The following is a 19,738-nucleotide window of genomic DNA, read 5'->3' as shown; positions in this document are numbered from 1 at the left end:
GACACTTCGGATGAGAACAATCAGTTAAAGTACTACTTCTGTGGTTGGCTTCCTGCTTAATTACAATTGATTTTGACATAAATGAGCAGAGGTAAACAAATACTTCTATACACATGCTTGCTGTTATTAAACAGAGCTGTCTCCAATCAGTACTTATATTGGCTTGTCTGTTTAAAGGGTCCTTTCAGTTAGGCAAAGCAATTATATAGCTCAGATGAGCAAAATGACTGGCAGTAAAGTGAGAATGGACTGCCACTTTTAAACCTCTTGGATCACGTGGTCTTTTCCTGATATTATAAATATGAGCTTCTGAGGTCTGTAACACTTACGCAGTTTCCCTGTTGTTGTTTGTTGGGGTTTTGTTTGGGTTTTTTGTTGTTTTTTCCTTGTTTTCTGGACACAAGATAAAGTGAATATATTTTTATATTGACATGGCATAAAACATGTCAAAAACAATAAAAAGATGGTGGTCCTATGGATTTAATTCTAGTTCATATTTGTCACAAACCATAAATATTGGAGGAATATTTCAGGATTACATGGACCCCTACAGAACATTTAGTATTTTTCTTACAGAAGTATGCTTTAAATTCATGCTTACAATTTAATGGCAATCACATATTTGTATTTAAAGACAGCATAAGAGCAAGAAAACATTTCTGTTACCTGAAAATTTTCCATCCTCACAGCGGGCTGGTCCACAGATCCCAAGAATGGGTCTTTGGCCTCTGCCTTGCTGTTCTGGAGGCAAATCAAACCTGTGAGTCACAGACAGGGAAAGGCTCTGCTTCCAAAATTCACAATGTCAAAACTTCCACAGTAGAAAATGTCTATCTGTGGCCCAGCCACAGCTCACAGGCCTTGAAATTTTTCACTATGCTTCTCAAAGGTACACAGAAGTTTATAGTTGGCAGTGAACTGAAAATATCTGACTAGTACAAAGGGTGTCTCATTTCTTCCTGTTAGAGGAGAAAGAGGAGTGGCTGAGGAAGGACACACGGTTTTGGTTTCCAACATTTGCCTGTAGGTCACACTGGCACCTACTCTAATTTGCAGTAAGAAGCCCATATGACAGTCATGGAAAGATATTTTAGCTTTTTACCCATCCCACCATAAAAAAACCTTTTCCTAGCCCAGGGCTGCAGGGAGGAAATGTACAAGGGCTAGCTATGCCAGCCCTGCGTTTAGCTAAGAAGCTACAGGGAAACTTTAGTAACCTGACAAATTCACCATTTTAAACAGTAAATCTTTGTTGTAGAGCCCAAAAGCTGTTTCCTGGAAAAGAAGAGAAACAAAACTGCAGTAATTTACAGAAGAGAACAGGCTTGTGGATTTGTTAGAATAAACATTTCTAATATAACACATTTTGCTATTCTTGATCAAGCCAGTTCCACAGATTTTACAGTGGAATTGTTTTAGTACTAGCACCTAAAAATGCAACGACTCTTAAATCTGAAATCTAACTGAATTTGCATAATCATCTGTAAAATTTGCATGATATTCACATTCTTTTTACTAACTTTATTGTAAGCTATTCATAATCATAATATCAATAATTTCCATATGTAATTTGTAATATTTAGTAAATGTTAACACTGTATATTGTACCGTGGCAATGTGGTCACTAATGAGGTCCATTGTGAGGCATCCTATACAAATATTAATAGATTGTACAGTTAGAGACAAGAGGTAAAAGTGATTATGACTAACAAAAGGAAAGACAACATCAATGAAAATATAATCATGCTGTTGAAATTTCCTGAAAATACCAATAAAAAGCTCCATAATTTAAGGAAGCTATCCCCATGTGTCACACTGTCAAGCCACCAACAATCAGCTATATATTACACCATTGAGCCTCCCTCAACAGTTGCCAATTATCTCAATATACAAATCTTTAATTAGAATGCACCAAGATTTTTGCTTTGTAAACTTGTCTCAAATCTGAATATGACAACTTGTTTACAGACATTGAGTGATGAGGGTGCCACTGAGGAGAGAGACATGACAAGCTTCTGAAGAAATCTGTTTCTATGCCCTTTTGATGGCTCTGTTTTCATCCTGACTATAGGTGGACTCTCTTGAATGGAAATCTGACAGATTCTGTGTAGGAGCATGATTTTGTCCAAAACAGAATCAATGCAATAAAGCTTTTCAAATGCTGTCTGTTTTGGGGGTTTTTAAGCCTCACAAAAAATTACTAAAGGCTATATGGATGCTGAACCATTCAAAATCTGGCCACTTTGGTGAAAAAGAGTAGTTTCCTCCACATTCCTGCCAGTATGTCTGGATTTACATTCAAAATCTCTTTTACCAGACATAATGAGACCATGTCTGTTTTATACTGATAGATGGAAAAGCCCAGTGGGTATCATTCTCTGCTTCAGAAGGTTGATGTATACAGGTCATATACTTTGGACTTCATGGGAGGTACAACGTGTCTGACAGAACAAGATGAAGAACATTTTTCATAATGCAGTGCTCACAAATACTATGAAGTTATCCAGACATCTTAAGGAACTCACTTGGACATACAGATACAAAAATATCTTCTTAGGAAAAAAAAAAATATTTCAGAGCTTCATATAGAGTCTTGCCTATGCGATGATAAGTAATGTATTCATTATTGTTTGATTAGATGGTGCCCTAGACTATTGTTTACTAGATGCTGGTGTTGTCCTTTATTACCACCTTCGAAAGAGACTTGCAGAATGGGATTACCTTTATGTCTATTTATGAAGCACCCACAACCTGTTAGGAATTTGAGTTTCACAATGCTATCTTAGCTTTCTGCCTGCATAGTGCTCCAATTGGATCAATCAGAAATAATAATTGAGGATGCATTTTTCAAATCTGACCCTTTTTTTGACCAGTTTGGCAAAAAAAAAAATTGTACATGTAAACAGATTTAAAACCATATTTTCATGTTCTTCATGAAATGTAAATAGATCTCTGAAAGACACTTAGTGAAGATGTCCTCAGAGTAGTCACATCTTTCTTTTCCAAATCCTTCATCACAAACCTTAAGGTCCAGTTCACTTTCATATTTTTCAAGGATTGAGGAGATTATAGAACACTAATGCAGAAAGTCTCTCCTGCTAGTTACTTTTCTTTCCAGCAGCTGAGCTGCTCAACTGAAAGTCACCTTTTTACTTGTCGTCTTTGCATTTGTTATATCTTCAAGTTTTGTATTGATATCAGAGTACTGTGATATGACAAAACATACCTTTAAGAAAAATTGTTAATTTGGGAACTATTTCTAAAGGTGTTGTCATTATGTGTTCATTGTTTTCACTTTTTAAGCCTGCTAACTCTTAGAAGCTATTTCTCTGTTCTCTGGCAATCTCTCATCTGAGCCATGTTCTTATAAAAATTGTATTTTAGTCCTGGAAATAGACTTAAAAGCTAGTTACAAACACCACCACCAAGTAAGATGCAGTCAGGATAATTTCTCTTAACTGTGCCCTCAGCTTACTTATCTGAACACCCTACAAAGGAAATCCAGCAGTGAGGCAGTACGTAAGTTAAACACTGTTCTGGTAAAGCAAGTAAAAGATGCAGCTGCTACCATTAAAGCTGCTGAAGGATTCAGAATATATGTCAGTGTCAATCTATTGACTTCCTTTAAGAAAATCTTTACTCTGTAGAGGTGATGAAGTTACTACACCCCTAGAAATAGGGCAGACATACTATAAAGTGCAGTAAAACCTGTGCTACACATGGATCATGAACAACATCCTCAGAGTATTTAAAGAGACCTTTTCATTTACTGGAACTTATCACTATAATATTTACTTGATTTAGAGATTCATGTATGCTTTCCACCATGACTTGATTTTAATGGGTACCTTTCCTCCCAGCCATTTTGTTCTATTGGAAAGAAAAGGCAAGAGACCTGTACAGTTATTATTGGCTTGAATTCTTGTATCACAAATAATGGGAAGCAGAGAAAACTGGCCCCTGATATCTGCTGCATGGGTGTTCAAAAACAGCCTCTGGGTTTCCTAATAAAAATGTAGCTTTGCTTTGTTTTTGTTTAAGAAAAATAATTGCTTTAATTCCCAAGGAGACAAAAATTGTGTGTGAAGCACCATAACTGAAAGCAAGCCTGGTCTGACCTTGAACAAATTCTGTAAGGAATTAAGGTAAGAAAAATTTGTCTTATGAGAGGAAAAAACCCCAAAAATTCAAACTTTTTTTTTTTTTAAAGCCCACTTGTTACAGCACTGGCATGCATGTATCCCACTTCTCAGGTATCTAAGAAACAGTTTAGCACAGCATTAAACTTATTTGTAAGCTCTCAAGTGACTCTCTGCAGTTCCAGCTGAAGATGGATACAAGGCAGCTAATTTGCTACCACCAAGGGAAAATGTTATAACATAAAAACATTCCCTCCCTTAGCTTCAAAACTGTCGAGTGCCTAGGGAGCCCGACCATTTGTAGAGTTGATACTATGCATATGCTTCCTTTGTAACTGTTACATGCATACATCTGGCATCTGTCTCTGTGTTAAAGAGACTTAATTGTCCCCAGTATTAGTATGTAAAAACCCTCTAACCTAGATGGTTAATGCAAAAGAAATAAATGAAAGGATATATGTGATTTTTGTAGAATTATTTTTGTGTTATTGGCAAGATATGCAAAGAGCTCTGTACTATGGCTATAAGCAAAATATTTCAGCTCTGCCTTCTGAATATGTTTAAAGAGATTATGCTCTTCGTTTAGCATGACATTTGGCACTTTGTACAGCCTCTGAATCAAATGGGGTTGTTTTAGCTGGAATTAATTTTTCCATTTATTCTCTTCTTCTTCACTACCACCACCACCCACCCACCCTTTCTTGATTGTGGGTCCTCCCCCTTTTATCAACAACAGACTTCAGAGCATTTCATCATTTGACAGACATAGATGGACTGATTATGAAGATATGTATTTTTTTTCTTTTTTTTTAAAGATAATATTAGAAGGACTCTATATATCAGTACATTATTCAGCTCACTGTTGCCAGAAAAGTCAGGACTTAGGCAAAGCACTTGATTTCAGATTTCAATATATTTTTAAAAGATCAAAGAACGTGGAAAATCTTGTTCTTTGGTTAGGCTGACCATGCAGAACAGTAATACTCTACAAGACGGAGGTAGTTGCATAGAACTAATACTAAGTTGAAGACTTTTTGAAGTTTAAACTTTGTGTTGATGTTCATCTCAAAACCCCCTAGCAAAGTAAAAAAAAAAATGCTTCTAACTGGGACAACACACAGAAAATATTCTTCCTGTAAAGTAAGATAAAAAAATGCTGTTGATTTGACATCTGACATCATTCATGATAACAAAAATGAAATAAGCTCAAGGTGTTTCTTTTACTAAGATTTGTGTCTTTGAGCAAGACTATTAAGTATAGTCTTTCCTAAGGCAACTGTACCTCCCTAATTTAGGATTCAGGGAAAAAGTATTCCTACAGCTGAAGTCTGGAGAGCCTGATTTCCTCCTACCATGTGCACTAAATCCTCGTAAGCAGGAAGACAGGCCATACTTTTTTCACCTTTCCTGTTTAAGTTTTATTATCACTCAACAATGAAGCAAACCAGAGAGAGCTTTCATCTAATCTGCTTTTTAAGGGGGAGTTCTTGTCAATCAAGGAACTGAAGAAAACCCCACAGGAAGTCAGAGGATGAATATTAGTTTCATCAGGTGCCTAATAGCAGCTATAAGAAAAAAAACTATTTCATTCAAGAAACAGAGATTGCCACGCAATTTAATTTCTGACAATTGACATTAGGCTAGAATTCTTACGCTGTCTCTAGAGGCAATGGAGAAGGATGGATTCAAAAAGCATTCATTTCAGTGATAAGCTCCAGACCTAAACCACTTCTCGGATAGGCCTACCTATCTTCACTGAATGTGCATGAAGCTGATATCTTGAATATATCTACCGCTGTGTTAGGGATACATACCCATCGGTCTGGCTTTTCCTATTAGCTGCCTTAAGCTTTTCAGCCCTCAGAAAACTGCCTGTTTTGAATATAAAGGTCCAATGTTCCCTAATTTAATGTAGATGGAAATTAGGTGTGTAACTCAGCATTATGAATCACCTTTTCCAAGACATGCTCTTAATGAAGATTGTCCTCCCATTGGTAGGAAAATTGTCCCCTTGCAAACTAATAACCCAGTGATTACATGCCCATATAAGTTCTGGGATTTCCACAGAATTTATTCATTCAATACCTAGTCTGATCAAGATTCCTGGTATTTTTCCACTGAGCTATTTTATTGCAAAAGTAAAGCAACTTTCCTTCTCCCCTAATACTGTGCTACTGTGCTTATACCAAGCTACTGCTTTTTTTACAGCATTAAAATTTGTGTTATTTTAAATCCCTGAAGGAACATACTGGGATCTGCTGCTCTTCACTGAGGCAAACTGTAGCTGGTCCACTGCAGCTACAGCTCTGGCTCCAACTAAGTTCTTGTCAAAACCATAGCAGGGAGTGGCTTTGCTGATGTATAGGCGTTGCCAACTTCACAGAACCAAGATGTTTGACATGTTGTAAAGTGGCATATTGCATTTTAGTTTAGTTTAACTTAGATTATTTATTTCATTTCCAGAAATTTAGGAAGACAAATCAGCTGCTGATCAGCAGTTGATCAACTGATCAACTATGCTTTGTCTACAGAGCAAGTTGGCACCTTAGGTATAACCAGCACATCATCCTAGCTCCTGCTGGAATTTAAAGTCAGAAAGCCAACATCCTTCTTGCCAGCTCTCCTGTCCAGCCATACCTTGGCTTTGCAGCCCAGGTTCTGTTGGCTCACAGACCTAGCTGAATCCTAAAGACAGCAGGGTGCTGGATACCTTGCAAAGATGATAAAATCCAATTTTCCCTTTCATCTATAGTTCAAGCCTACAGATCTTCTGCAAATATTACCAAAGCTTTTGCTTAAGTAGGAAAATAAAGGGAAGGAAGCTTCATGAGTCATAGCCCATATTTATGTACTAGATTTTTCAGATCTACCTGCCTGTCCTGAGAGTACAGAATTGCTAGCCTTGGATTTTGGAGTCAGACTTTAAGTTCTTCGAGATGCTCAAAAGTAAATCATGGTATGTCACTTCTCGTCTTTCCAAGGACAAAATAAAATTAATTGAGAGCAGCATACCTGGAATTCCTACCAGTCAGTAATTCCATTCTCAGAAATAATTCTGATCTCAAAATTCTTATTTTAAAGGTTGAGTAGGACTGAGGATTTCCATTCATTAACTCTGTGGCTTTCAACATCAATGCAAATACTCCTTCTTTAAATAAATTCTCAGTTTAAAATTTTAAATTTAAACGTGTTTTTTGATTAAAAAATGTTGAGTCAATACTTCTCAGAAAGTCAGACTGGGATGATAAACTATTGTCAACAATTTTGTTCATAAAACATCAGTCTCAGTCCTTTGAAAAGCTGACACACTTATTTAGCAGTTAATTTTTCTTTAAACATAATCAAGTGGAAAACCAATGATGGTAATCCTGTAGAGTACATCTGCATTATCAAATGTTCCTGTGATATATTACCATGACTGCATTTATCCACTACAGCCTACTGGTCTACATGATATACAAATAAATTCAATTGCAGCTTAATATTACAAACTGCCTTCAACATTTTCATGCGCAGTTCATTGCACCTGTATAACTTCAAGAAGTATATTTCAGAGCCATTAGTGGACAAAGTAATAATATTCACAAAATATACTAGGTAGATATTTTCAGTTTTAGAGCATACTATTTTAGAGTAGAAAGAAACTCAGGAATATGAAAAATAAAAACTCAGGAATATTAAAAATAAAATAAACATTAAAATTATATGAAAAAATATAAAACTAGCACAGAAAAATAAAGGGCAATTCTAAATAGGTTAACCAGTCTGAATAGAAAGAAGCTATCATGTAAGTCTAATTTTTGAGTTAAAAAACAAAAGAGAAGAAAACAGATATTAAACCTAAATGCTTATGTAAAATACCTTCCATAACTTTTACTAGGATTAATTCATTAGAAATTACTTTTTTTCGTAATTTTTCTTTGAAAAAAAATATATCTAAAGGAATTTATTTATTCTGGTTACTGCAAGAATCTGTTTTATAAAACAAATGGCAAATGTTATCCTTGAATATAATTGCCTATTCAAAACAGGAAATCAAAGTGGACTAAAAATACAGAATAAAGCATTTCACACAGAGAAGGATATGTATATTTCTGTTACTTTTTATTCATTACCTTTAGAAAGGAAAATACAGCATTTTCTATAAGCTTTCAATGTCAGTTAGCCTGCTCTAACTGTGATGACAACATGCATCTTTGATGACATGGATGAATACATCTAAAATTTAAGTCTTCCTTCTAGCAAAACTGTAATCCTGTACAGAAGGTCAGTGACAATCTGCCTATTAAGGCCAACTGTTTGCAAGTAGTAAGCAGCATTTTCTTGTTAGGATTTTTCTCTCTGCTTTGCTACCTGACTTCTGCAGGGACATGCATCTATTTACCATGCTAAATCCTGTTGTTCATCTTTTGTGTCTAACATATTCTTTGTTCATATCCTAAAGGTAGACAAACAGAACTGGTGTTATTGTTAGCATTCTCCAAAGACATAGCCAATGCATATCTAGCTAATTCCCTCCTACGTGTTATTCAGCAATCAGTGTCTACCAATAGGATTTGGGAATCCCAAATGACAATGTTTAAAGGGAAGGGTTAAATTCAGCTTCTTTAATGACATTCTCTATTCCTGGCATCATTCATCATATTCATGGAATCTGTTCCATGGAGGAAACTAAGGCTGCAAATTAAAATAAATTACACTGGATGGACAGCCATCTGAGTGAATGAGATCACTGTCATGATCTGAAGCAACTTTATTAATGGTAAGAAGCTATGTTGGTACAGACAGTTCTTTCAATCTGCTCCAAAGGCCCACATATTCCTTGCAGAAAGTTGCCTTTGGGAGGTATCACCTCTAGAGCTAAGCTCCCTGAGAAGCAATCATATTAAGAGAACCTGCTGGGGTACGTGATTTAACATTAAAGTGAATTTATCAGCTACTCCCAACTTTTTTGAGAGACTAATTGAATTATCAAAGGCTGCTATGGGGAATTAAAGCCTTCTGATATCAGATCTGTAATATAGATAAAATCCTTAACTCATACCATGTGATTATCTTAAAATGTAATACAGCCTGGGTGCTAAAACAGACCCGAATTTAACATTCCTTTTCCCTGTCTAAAGCCTCTTTCTACCCACCAAAGTTATGGGAAATGTTAAGTGTTTCGGACAAGAAAAAGACAAAATTATTTTAAAATATTTTATTTATTCTGTGTCCTCATTCAATGTCTCCAGGTGCTCTGAGTGCTCACTAGGGTAAGTTCTGACAAATTCATTGTTCAACTCTTTACAGTATATATTTTAATCTTTCACTTTCTAAAGGATTTCAGAAAGAATATACAGTTTCCCTCATTTTCAGTGGGATCACACATGATTAAAATCAAACATGAATGCATCATCTTCCTGAACTAGGTCATATAATAGTAAAGAAAAGCTGCTGTTAGTTCAGATATTGATTCCATTTGTGAAAATTAAACCTTGCTCAAAATTTTGCAAGGTAGTTATCTGACAATTCATTTTTATTTTTTAGTTGCATCTCTTTGATGTACATATAGGTTTGGAATTGTAGAACAGATCCTAGCAAAAGACACTAGTGGATTTGGGGGCAGATGAGTCTGGCAAAGTTACAGGACAAAGGCAATTTATTATATCCTACTGACATTTTGTCAGAGATCACCTTGATATAGATACATAAACATAAATGTTCACAAGGATATTGTTGAAACTATATTATAGAGACAAATTTCTGTCTACAATGCCTACATTTTCATACATTTGTGCAACAAATGTATGAAAAGTACTTAATTACCCTATTAAACACTTCTAAAAGTAATTATGAAAGTACAAAAAAAGCCATGTTAAAATCGAAAGTATAAGAGTAAAGCCTGTAAGACTTGCATGACATAACAGAAGATACAAGACTAGCTTTGACCCTGTAAACCTCCTATGCTGCAATCAAGTGCAGTGACAACAAGCTGGAGGCGTTCACTGCATGAAGAGGTGAAAAGAGGTGATTGTAAGAAGTGCAAAAACAATTCTATATCCATAATGCATTCGTCCCAGAGTGCAAGGACAGCTGTTAAAATGTTTTTTCTTAACAAGCAGCTTTAAAGATACATGAGTAAAATCAGGTAAAGATTCACAAAAAGAACATAATTTAAGAAGATGCTATAAGGCATTAGAAAGGACACATACTGTAATCTTATTCTATCATAGAAGTGTATCCTGTCCCATGAATACAACTGGTGATAATTGTGAGTAATTAGTAATTGTAGCAAGAACCTGCTTATCTCTCATGCACAGAGAAGAATCTGTAACATTCTCAAAACAGGCCGGTGGTGTTTGCATTTTCCCTTTCTCTTATGGAGACTTCCCACAGGCATGCAAAATCCATTGCTCAGTGAAGTGGACTTGGGAGCAGATCCGGAGAAGCTGAGTTATTAGTTATCTCTAATTTCCTTCTAAATAGAACTTGTCTGCTTTAAGAATACAAGAAAGGAAAGAAAGGCAACTCCTCCCTGCATTAAATACATGTATATTCTATCAGTATTTGCAAATCAAATGTTTTGCCAGCCTCTCAAAAGCCTCAGAAGTCAGATTACTTGTCCCTGATTTTTGGAGTGTCACTTCACTGACTATTTCATCTTCTGACTTTCCATCTACCACCGAAGGAAATTTAAACTTTTTCAAAGCTCTGAATAATTCTGCACATTCAGTGGCCTTCTGTCATCTCTGTTCCCCTAGTACTCCTGGTCATGACAATTTTGTCCTTCTTGAGCTTCTCCACAGGGCTGTTAGTCTCCCTGAGCTTAAATCTGTTCACTAGACCTGTTTCTGTTGCACTGTCTGCAAAGATAACAAGCTAATAACAAATAGTTCCATGAGCAATGGAACTAATGAAAGCTTATTTTCTGCAAATTTTTGTATTATTATTGACTAACATGTCTTGGAAGGCACAGCCTGCTTGAAGCTTTCTCAGTAACTGAGTCATTGTTAATGACTTTCTCCAGTCAAGAGTCTTCAGTGTCTAATAATCTGTGACATCAGTTTTTCACTTATATTGGGCACTTAGATAGTCTATTACAGCTGTCTATCTACAAAATCTGTGGAACCTTATTTTTGAAGCCTGTGTCCTTGGACAGAAACTGGTTCAGAATTAATGGGTAATCAGGGAAACAAGCAGACACAAATTGCAATTTCATGACATTATTTCTAAAAAAACTGAAAATGTATCTAAAAATCAAATTATTTTTTCCACAACTGTTGTTGAATAACTGATCCCCTCTATCCCCTCTACATAGGATTTTTTTTTTTTTTTTGAGTATCTGGAAGACACCTAGGTGACCATGAATGCCAGCATAAACTACTTATTGGCTAGGGTTTTCAAATATCGCTTCCTTGCCAAATCAATGTAAAGTATGTTTAAATGGCTTCTCATTGAGAAGCAGATTAGCCTGATTAAAAAGATTTCCTAATATGTCCAGGTTGTTCTGACACAACTAACCCAGAAACCTCCACTTGTCTTGCTTTGTGCTGTTCACACAGGTACACAAATTTACACCTAAGGAATGGAAGAGGGACGTAGCCCCAGATTCCAATGCCTTTGTGCCTCCAAGGAAGATGTCCATATGCCAGATAGGTGTCAAACTTCCCATTATAGTACCTGGAGGTCTACTCAAGAAAGTCAACTCCATGTGCATGGTCATGTAAATATTTACAGTTAATCTGAGTCCCATTACTAATTAGGTATATGAATGTGGACAAAAATTGCACTCCAAATGTCTAAATTAGATGTAGGTTACCATCTTTAGGCAGAAATACTTGAAAATACTTGGTTCCCTACTCTAAATACAGCCTTCTATAACGAGACAATTTGCACATGATTTTGGCAGTGATTATGAACAGAGAGCTGAAGAACTGACATCAAATTGGATTCTTTTTGTTTCTGAGTTAGGAAAGTCCTATTTTGATTAATCAGTCTTGCTACAAAAATGTGCTATTTCTTTCACAGCAGTTTTCAAGAAAGCTGTTCTGAAATTTCTTGGAAGACATGCTCCAGCTTGTTGTGCCCAGCTGTGTTACACCACACAACAACACATTCACACACAGTTAATGAAACCATATCTTTCTACACCAGTCAAGAAAGAACTCATTTAAGTTAGATTGCTTATATACCTACTCCATCCATAAGAAAAAAGATCTCCTAGTGCAACTTTAAAAAATAGAGCAGATTAGTTTCTGTACTCTCACACTTGGAGCAAAGGACAAGAAAGGAGAAGTTTCAAGAGATTAGGGGACAAAATTAGCCATAAGAAGCCAACATATTTCTATCAGATCAAAATAGAAAGATTAGGGGGAATAAAAGGCAAAAGCTGAGGAAATACTCTACTAATGACTCTTTCTCTAAATTAGAATTGCAAATTTAGACTTACCATTCCCCAGTATGCACTATATTATAAACCTTCAGCCACAAGAAATACCTTTTATTTGGATACATTTTTAAGTTACATCCAAGATCAGTTCACAAAAAGAAGGAAATTTATGAATATAAACTTTCAGATAAAACAAACTTTAAACCTAGCAGGCTTATAGCATGCCATTTTCTGCATAAGTAGAAAATAATCTTTTAAAATGGAGCATTTATCAATAGGTCATTCTGAAGAATTCAAATGACAAGGAAAAACTTACAAAAATGCATATAATATATGTTGTCAAACATGCAAGAAGAGGGAATGTCTGGCATATACCTGCTTTGCTTAAAGGCAAAATCCTATTAAAAACAAACAAACAAAAAAATAACATCAGTGATTATAAATACCTCCCAGTCCACCTTCTAAAACAGTTTCTTTACTTCAGTAAGTCACAAATCCCTTCAGGTTTCACTTTTAGTTTATTTCAATGGTTGTGGTTCAGCTCAACTGCATTGGGTGTGGCTTTTTTTGCTTTTATTTTTTTCCCCTTTAAACTGGTATTAAGCAAACCTGGAAAAAATGTTATGTAACAGAAAAAAAAGTTGGTTTGGGGTTCTTTTTTTCTGCAGTAAGCTCTAAACCAGAATGCACTTCAGCACATTTTTACTTGAAGAATACTCTACCTGCCTTGGTTCTGTCATAAATATACAGCAAAATTATTTAACTGTAACCACTTCTGTAATCTAAAATTAAGAAATAATTTTGTTTGTAGGGCAAAAGAAATGTGATGCATTTTAAAAGATGCCCAAAACTGTACTCTAGCTGAGGTCGAACTTGAGCTGCTCCACACATCCAGAGTTTTACTCAAAAAGGAGGTGAGCTGAAATGAAGACAGTGGGACTTTTTATCTTATGCACATCCAAAGGATCTATTTTTAGAAGTATATATGTGTATCTGTAGTGATAAACAGCGGAAATAGCTTCAGAAAAGTATGTTTGTTTTCATGAAATATAAACTATTGCCAAATATGTGCAAAGCAACATATTACTTAATTATTTTCCTTTCTTTTTTTATTCTTCAGTCTTCTATTTCGTATCTTGTTTTTGTGTTTGTCTGCTCATGTTTCTCTTCCTCTCTTCCTCCTTCAAATGTGCAATGCAATGCTTGTCTGATAGTTATGTGTGGTTTTCTGAAATGTCCACAATTTCACTTTTTCATTGAATAAAAATATACAGAACTAAAAATAAGGCACAGAATTAATCTCTAAAGCTGAACAAAACCTGAATGGTTATCACCTTCAGTTATGTTAATTTGCATATTGTAACCAGTTCTGAGTTTTTTTTCCTCATGAAGTACAGATATAATAAGCTCATAACTGTACATTGACTGCAGTTACATGAGAGAGTTACATTACCAAGTGAGACGTAGAGTCAGTCACACGCACTCACACAGGCAAAAAGCAGAAATGATGTTTCAAGCTTTATATTCTTGGTCAGGTATAGAATTTCTCACAATATGGACAGGCATATTATAAATGAAAAACTTTCATTCTCAGCTGAAATCTGTGTCTTGCAGTAAAGCAGGTAATAATAAAACCAAGTATTTCATGCTTTAGCAAAAACTGCCTTTTCAATAAATTTACATTAGGTAGTAATGAGCTATATTGTGCGGTGTTTAATCTGCTCTAAAAAAAGTGGGAAGTAATTCTTCTGCCCAGCTCTCAGGTATTAAGTCCCTACATCTTTTATGATGACAGCTCAGCTTCAGGCTATAAAATAGAAGAACCTGTTCTACATCTACTGTTTAAAACAAGAGCAGAAAAACTAAACCTCCATCAATCTGTTGTCTTTCTTTTATGGCTTATCTGTGGCAAAAAACGAATCATAAGAAAGATTTGTTCCGATTCCACAGACAGATCCATCAGCCCGCTGGTACCCGTGAACCATGCTCTCCTATAGAGATTGGTGGTAATGGCACAGTTGCAGTTTAAAACATACTATAATATTGAGCTACTGCTACTCACTTGGAATTACAGTAAGAATCTGTAATAAGAATATATCTAGAAAACGCACATGCACACATCACACATCCAAAGTAATGCAAGCACACATGGTCCTTTTTTTCATATCTGTACCTCTTCCAGATGACATAGTTTCTTTTAGAAGCTCTAGCAGGACCAAAGCAAATAGAATAAGACAGTGACAAAATTTTGAATATTTTTTTCAGAGGAAATTCTGTCCAAATCCACTGAATACAAAATGTATACAAGTATGTGGTTTCTTCATCAAATTACTTGTAAGCTCTTGAAGTAAAAACACAGTCTATTGAGTTCTTATCTGTAACTTTTTTTTCTGCAACTTTTCAAGAAACAAACCCTACACAGCTTTATAATCTCACATGTCAATTTTGGATCACAAGAGAAGACAGCTAGCAGATGAAGTATTTGCTCACCTGAAAGAAGCAGTTCAACAGACTGAAGTCTACTTGTGATGGTATGTAGGGTGAGGATAGCAAAGGAAAGCAAAGTCGGGAATGCTTGAAAAATAAAATATTTTTAGTTAACAAGAAGAAAATTAAAACTTTGGGGAAAGGATTCATTTCACATCTGAATCCCTCTCCCAAAATATCTTTGATTTTATCTTAACCCTGTGAATAGCCATTTCTGAAAAAGTGCAGTAGCAGTTGCATTAAAGCACATAATTCTTTTAGTTAAGAGACACTGCAGAGTCTATTCAGGAATAACTCCCCCTGAGGTAAATAATCTGCTCAGGGTAAAAGGGAGTGTACAGTTTAGTGGTGATGCAAACGATTTAGTGTAGCAACTCTGCATGTAGTTTCTGCCCCCTTTTTTATATAGCTTTAATCTGACAGCAACTTCATAATGCATTCAAACCCACTGCCAGAAAATATCAACTAAGCACAGAAAAAAATTGAGACATTCTTAAAAAAATGGTAGTTCAACTTCCTTTAAAGCATGACATAAGTGTGAGAAAAGGGGACAGAAAAACACAAAAGTATAGTTTTGTGGCATTTATTCTGTAAAGATTGTGAAAAATGTATCTTGTATGGATTATTTGGATATTTACAAAGCATGAAAAAACCAGCTAATTATATAAGCTATCAACAACTTCCCATGAAAAGAGCTTACAGGGTTTCTGACCTGATATCATATTCATTTAATCTAATTTATGAAACTGCTTGAGGAAACATTCAGCTGCTTTCTGAAAGACTGACTTGGGGATTATTGGAGCTGTATAATTGTTCAACTGATCAGACTTAAAAAGAAACATTTTGTTTTACATTAATCTTGCAGAAATGGGCAATGTATTTGAGAAATAGATTGCTGTCGAAAAGTCTTGCCAAAAATGTCTAGCTGAGAGCAACCACAACTATTTTTCTTAACAGTCTCATTTTCTTATTTTCAATCTTTATTCAACATCTGTTCTTTCCCCCCTCCTCTGTAACATAATTATGCAGAAATCCAGCATAAAACAGGTTGAGCAGTTAATAACAGGCAGCTTAAACATTTTTTCACACTGATGCCCTGCAGATACTTCTTTTTTTTTATTTTATTTTGTTCCTTTGGCTTCTTATTTAATTTATATACATTTCTTTCCTGATCTTGAAGTATATTCTCAAAACACATGGAAGCACCTGAAAGTAAGTCTGGGAAACGCACATGTTCAGAAGGCTTTATTGTGATAGGTAGCACATTTAAAGGGAGAGAGTGAAAAACACAGTTTATCCAGCTGAAGAAGAAGGAATTTGATTGAGATAAATAGTCTCTTACCACACTCTCTCCAGAAAGACTTCCAGATCTTTTAAAGATATTCTGTATAAAGGTTGATAGTCTTTCAGTATGCATCTGTGTATATGTTTTCTTTTCTCCAAAACAGGTTCACTTTGCTTTTCTATATTTGACATAAACTCACTACCCATCTCAAAAATAGTCATGGCTCCATGATAAATACTACTTACTTTGTAATACTTCATTTCAGTAATTAGCACTTGACATTTAGCCTAAGAGATGGAAAAATATTATACTAACAGATATTCAAAAGGTCCACTAAAATATAAGAGTTCCTCCATGCAGAAGCAGGTACAAGGTGCTGTTTTCCTCTGAATTTCCAGAGTTCACTAATTCAGATAAATAAAGAATCCTAATTCATCTGGGAAAAAAATGTTTGAAGAAGATGGGATTAACCAAGAAAAAAGTACTAAAAGTCCAGTAAATCTTCACTGTAGTTCACACCAGATAAAAAGGAAGATAAAAATTACAAAAGACAATACTATGCAGAAATATAATGGGTATCATTTTATGTGATACATGTAGAAAAGCAAAGCACAGTAAGTGTAATTGAATGTACAACCTATCGTGACTGGAGGATTCTATCTTCAGGTTTGCATAAATACCTCACCTGAAATTATTGCTTGAATGTTATATTGGTTCATAAAAGATGAGTCCAAACAAGCCTGATAAGGGTGAACATTTTCCCGTAAGTATAGTAATACATAACTCCTCACGTTTGCACTCTGAGGAATGAATAACCCAGGTTTTTTTCATAAAAACTCATTTATTTTTATATTCTTGGTATTTGGAACAATTATTGTATATTTTCCATATTTTCTGGCAGACTTGTGTAAAAATGTGGATTTAAATATTTTTCCAGCCTGCCTGCTGCATGAAATTTTTACATTTATGTGGAGTTTCCTCATATATTTATTATATTATAGTTGGATGAAATACTACCCTTTACTGATGAGACAGCACATAATCTGATAGCTCTTGCTGGAAGAAAAATATCTGCTTTCATTTATCTCACAAGAGGTGACAAATAGTTAAAAATTAGTACAGAAGACACATGTAAATTCCTCGTTTATCTGTAAAACATTTGTTCTTTAAGAGGGTCACAAAACTGTAGCTTCTAACCTGCAGGCTTTAAAGCAAAAGAGAAATTATGCCACCGCAGTAGCAAAGTAGGGTTGACGCAGGTGAATAAAAGCATCTTTCTTAACTAAATATGAATTTTAAAAAAATCTGAAAGATTAATATCTTTTCTTTGGGCAAAATTACATGTAGGAGAGTTAGATCATGAGACTATTTCATTTTCCTCTGTTCTTCTGAAAGACGTCTAGTTTCCCTCCCAGGCAGAAGGTTAAAAATAATTTTCAAATTAAAAAAAAAAACCAAAACCACAACCAAACCCCGCCCCCCAAAACAAAAAAAACCAACCAAAACCAAGCTCCAATTTCAAATCCCCCTTTGTGATAAGAAAAAGCATTTGATTTTTTTAATCTTTTTTTTTAAAAAAAATTTAAACAGTATCTAATGCTAGAAGTTGCTTTAATAATGAAAGATTACAGGGATAGCTTTTGTAATGTGCCCAGTCAAGTTGGCCATAAATATGTGCATATTTAACAGAAAAATTCTTTTGTAATGCAGAATTTTGCTTTGCAAAAAAATAGTATTTCCATGAAGGAGTTCTTCAGCATAAGCTTGAAAGGACACTTTTAAATTATCGAAGTTGCAGTAAACGCTTTCTGTTGTGCTCCGTCCTCACCTGCTCCCAGCAGAGGAATCAAAGCAGGACAGGCAGTCTGGAAGCAGGCAGGAAATGTTAAAGAATGTGAGAAGAAACTAAAAGGCACCCTGCATCTGGTATATCCTGAAATTGCTTTGGAAGACTGCTTAGAACTACCTGCCATATAGTGTGTTGCTGCTTACTGTGCACTCATGTGCCTAGATAATTTGGATTCTTGGAAATGATCCAGCCAGACTGCAATTTAGAGTGAAGTTTATTAGATTATTAGGGGTGGGTGGGGGTGTTAAGAAAAGAAAAAAAAAAGAAAAAGAAAAAGAAAAAAAGCAAAAGAAAAAAAAAAAAGGAAAAGTAAAAGAAAAAGAAAAAAAAATAAAAAGAAAAAATATAACAGCATCTTCAATACAAACACAAAAAGCTCTTTCATATGAGATTCATACAACTGTGCTATGGTTTATGGTAGAGTTTTTCTGCACGCTATCATAGCTTGTTTGAGCAAGGACATAATGCAATACCGTATTGTTGTACAAATTAGGTCCTCCCAAATTAGTTCTTCACATAACCTCTTTCAAGCATCACCGTTTTCTTCAGTTTCAGCATTTACTGATAGGAATTCTACTAAATGGATTACTATAATAAGTTACTACAATGGTTTAATTTGCAGTTTTATGATACTGGGCCCATTGCCCACTATGCTGATCTGAAAAAATGCATAATTATATATTCTTAATATTATTAATACTGCCAGAATCGTGACTTCAAGACATCATAAGGACATGACTTCATGACATCAGGAGCAATATACAATACTGCTACTGACAGTGGATGTCCACTTGTTAAACTTCACATACTCTTTGCATGTAAGTTAGGGTAATTCTGGGGAACTGATTTTATGCAGAACCAATTCTTCTTAAAGTACAAGAGCAGAAAGCAGTTGTTTCTTGTTGGAAGAAAAAGTCCTTTCTATACATGAAAGTCGAGATTTTTTTCCTACTATTCATCAACAACACAGATTTTGTAATTGCTGTTAAGTAATGTTTCATGTGCAGCAGTAAAGATATGATTAATATATATACACAACATCACTTCAAGGTTCTACCAAGACATGATAACTGTCAGAGGAAAGTTATGTCCTCATATCTTTGCAGAGGGAAATTTTCCTGGCTTTAAAATATGTTATTTACAAAGTTGACAAGCCTTAATTAGACACACCAATATTTTTTTGTTTCTTCTTCCATCTGCCAGTCTGCTCTATACTGAGCTTGCAGTTCACTAGAGGACTCTAAAAGAAAGATTTCTGTCTTGTTTTCTTGGATACCCACATGAAGAGCACTGGCAGACTGATATTTCACATGGTGAAGTTCCTCCTGAATTATTTTCAACTCTTTTTTTTTTTTTTTTACTTCTTTATTTTCTGATATTTCATTTCAGTTCTCTTCTATTTTCAGTATCTGTGCTGTTCTACATATTGTGATAATTTTCTTCCTTATGAGATTTGATTTGTATTCTTATCTCCAGATTTCATTACCTTAGAGTTTTCTGACAGTATCGTCAAAGTTCTCAGGAAATAAGATTTATCTGATATTTGCTGCTTGAATCTTCAGTCTTGTAAATACATGATTCTTTGCAAGTCTGCATCTATGATGTTT

At 35.0% G+C, this 19,738-nt stretch overlaps 1 protein-coding gene across 1 annotated transcript in view; it reads right to left on the bottom strand.

Moving 5' to 3' along the window:
• Nucleotides 1–19,738, bottom strand: part of PCDH17 (protocadherin 17) — an 89,516-nt gene that overhangs the window by 8,818 nt on the left and 60,960 nt on the right. The window contains exon 5 of the mRNA XM_037378250.1: nt 667–741. Coding sequence (XP_037234147.1) covers nt 667–741 — 75 coding nt within the window. The remainder of the gene's footprint in view (nt 1–666; nt 742–19,738) is intronic.

Source organism: Falco rusticolus, chromosome 2 (genome assembly GCF_015220075.1).
Source record: "Falco rusticolus isolate bFalRus1 chromosome 2, bFalRus1.pri, whole genome shotgun sequence".
Taxonomy (NCBI): domain Eukaryota; kingdom Metazoa; phylum Chordata; class Aves; order Falconiformes; family Falconidae; genus Falco; species Falco rusticolus.
Note: the sequence above shows the minus strand (reverse complement) of the source record. Positions and strands in the feature narration are given on the sequence as shown.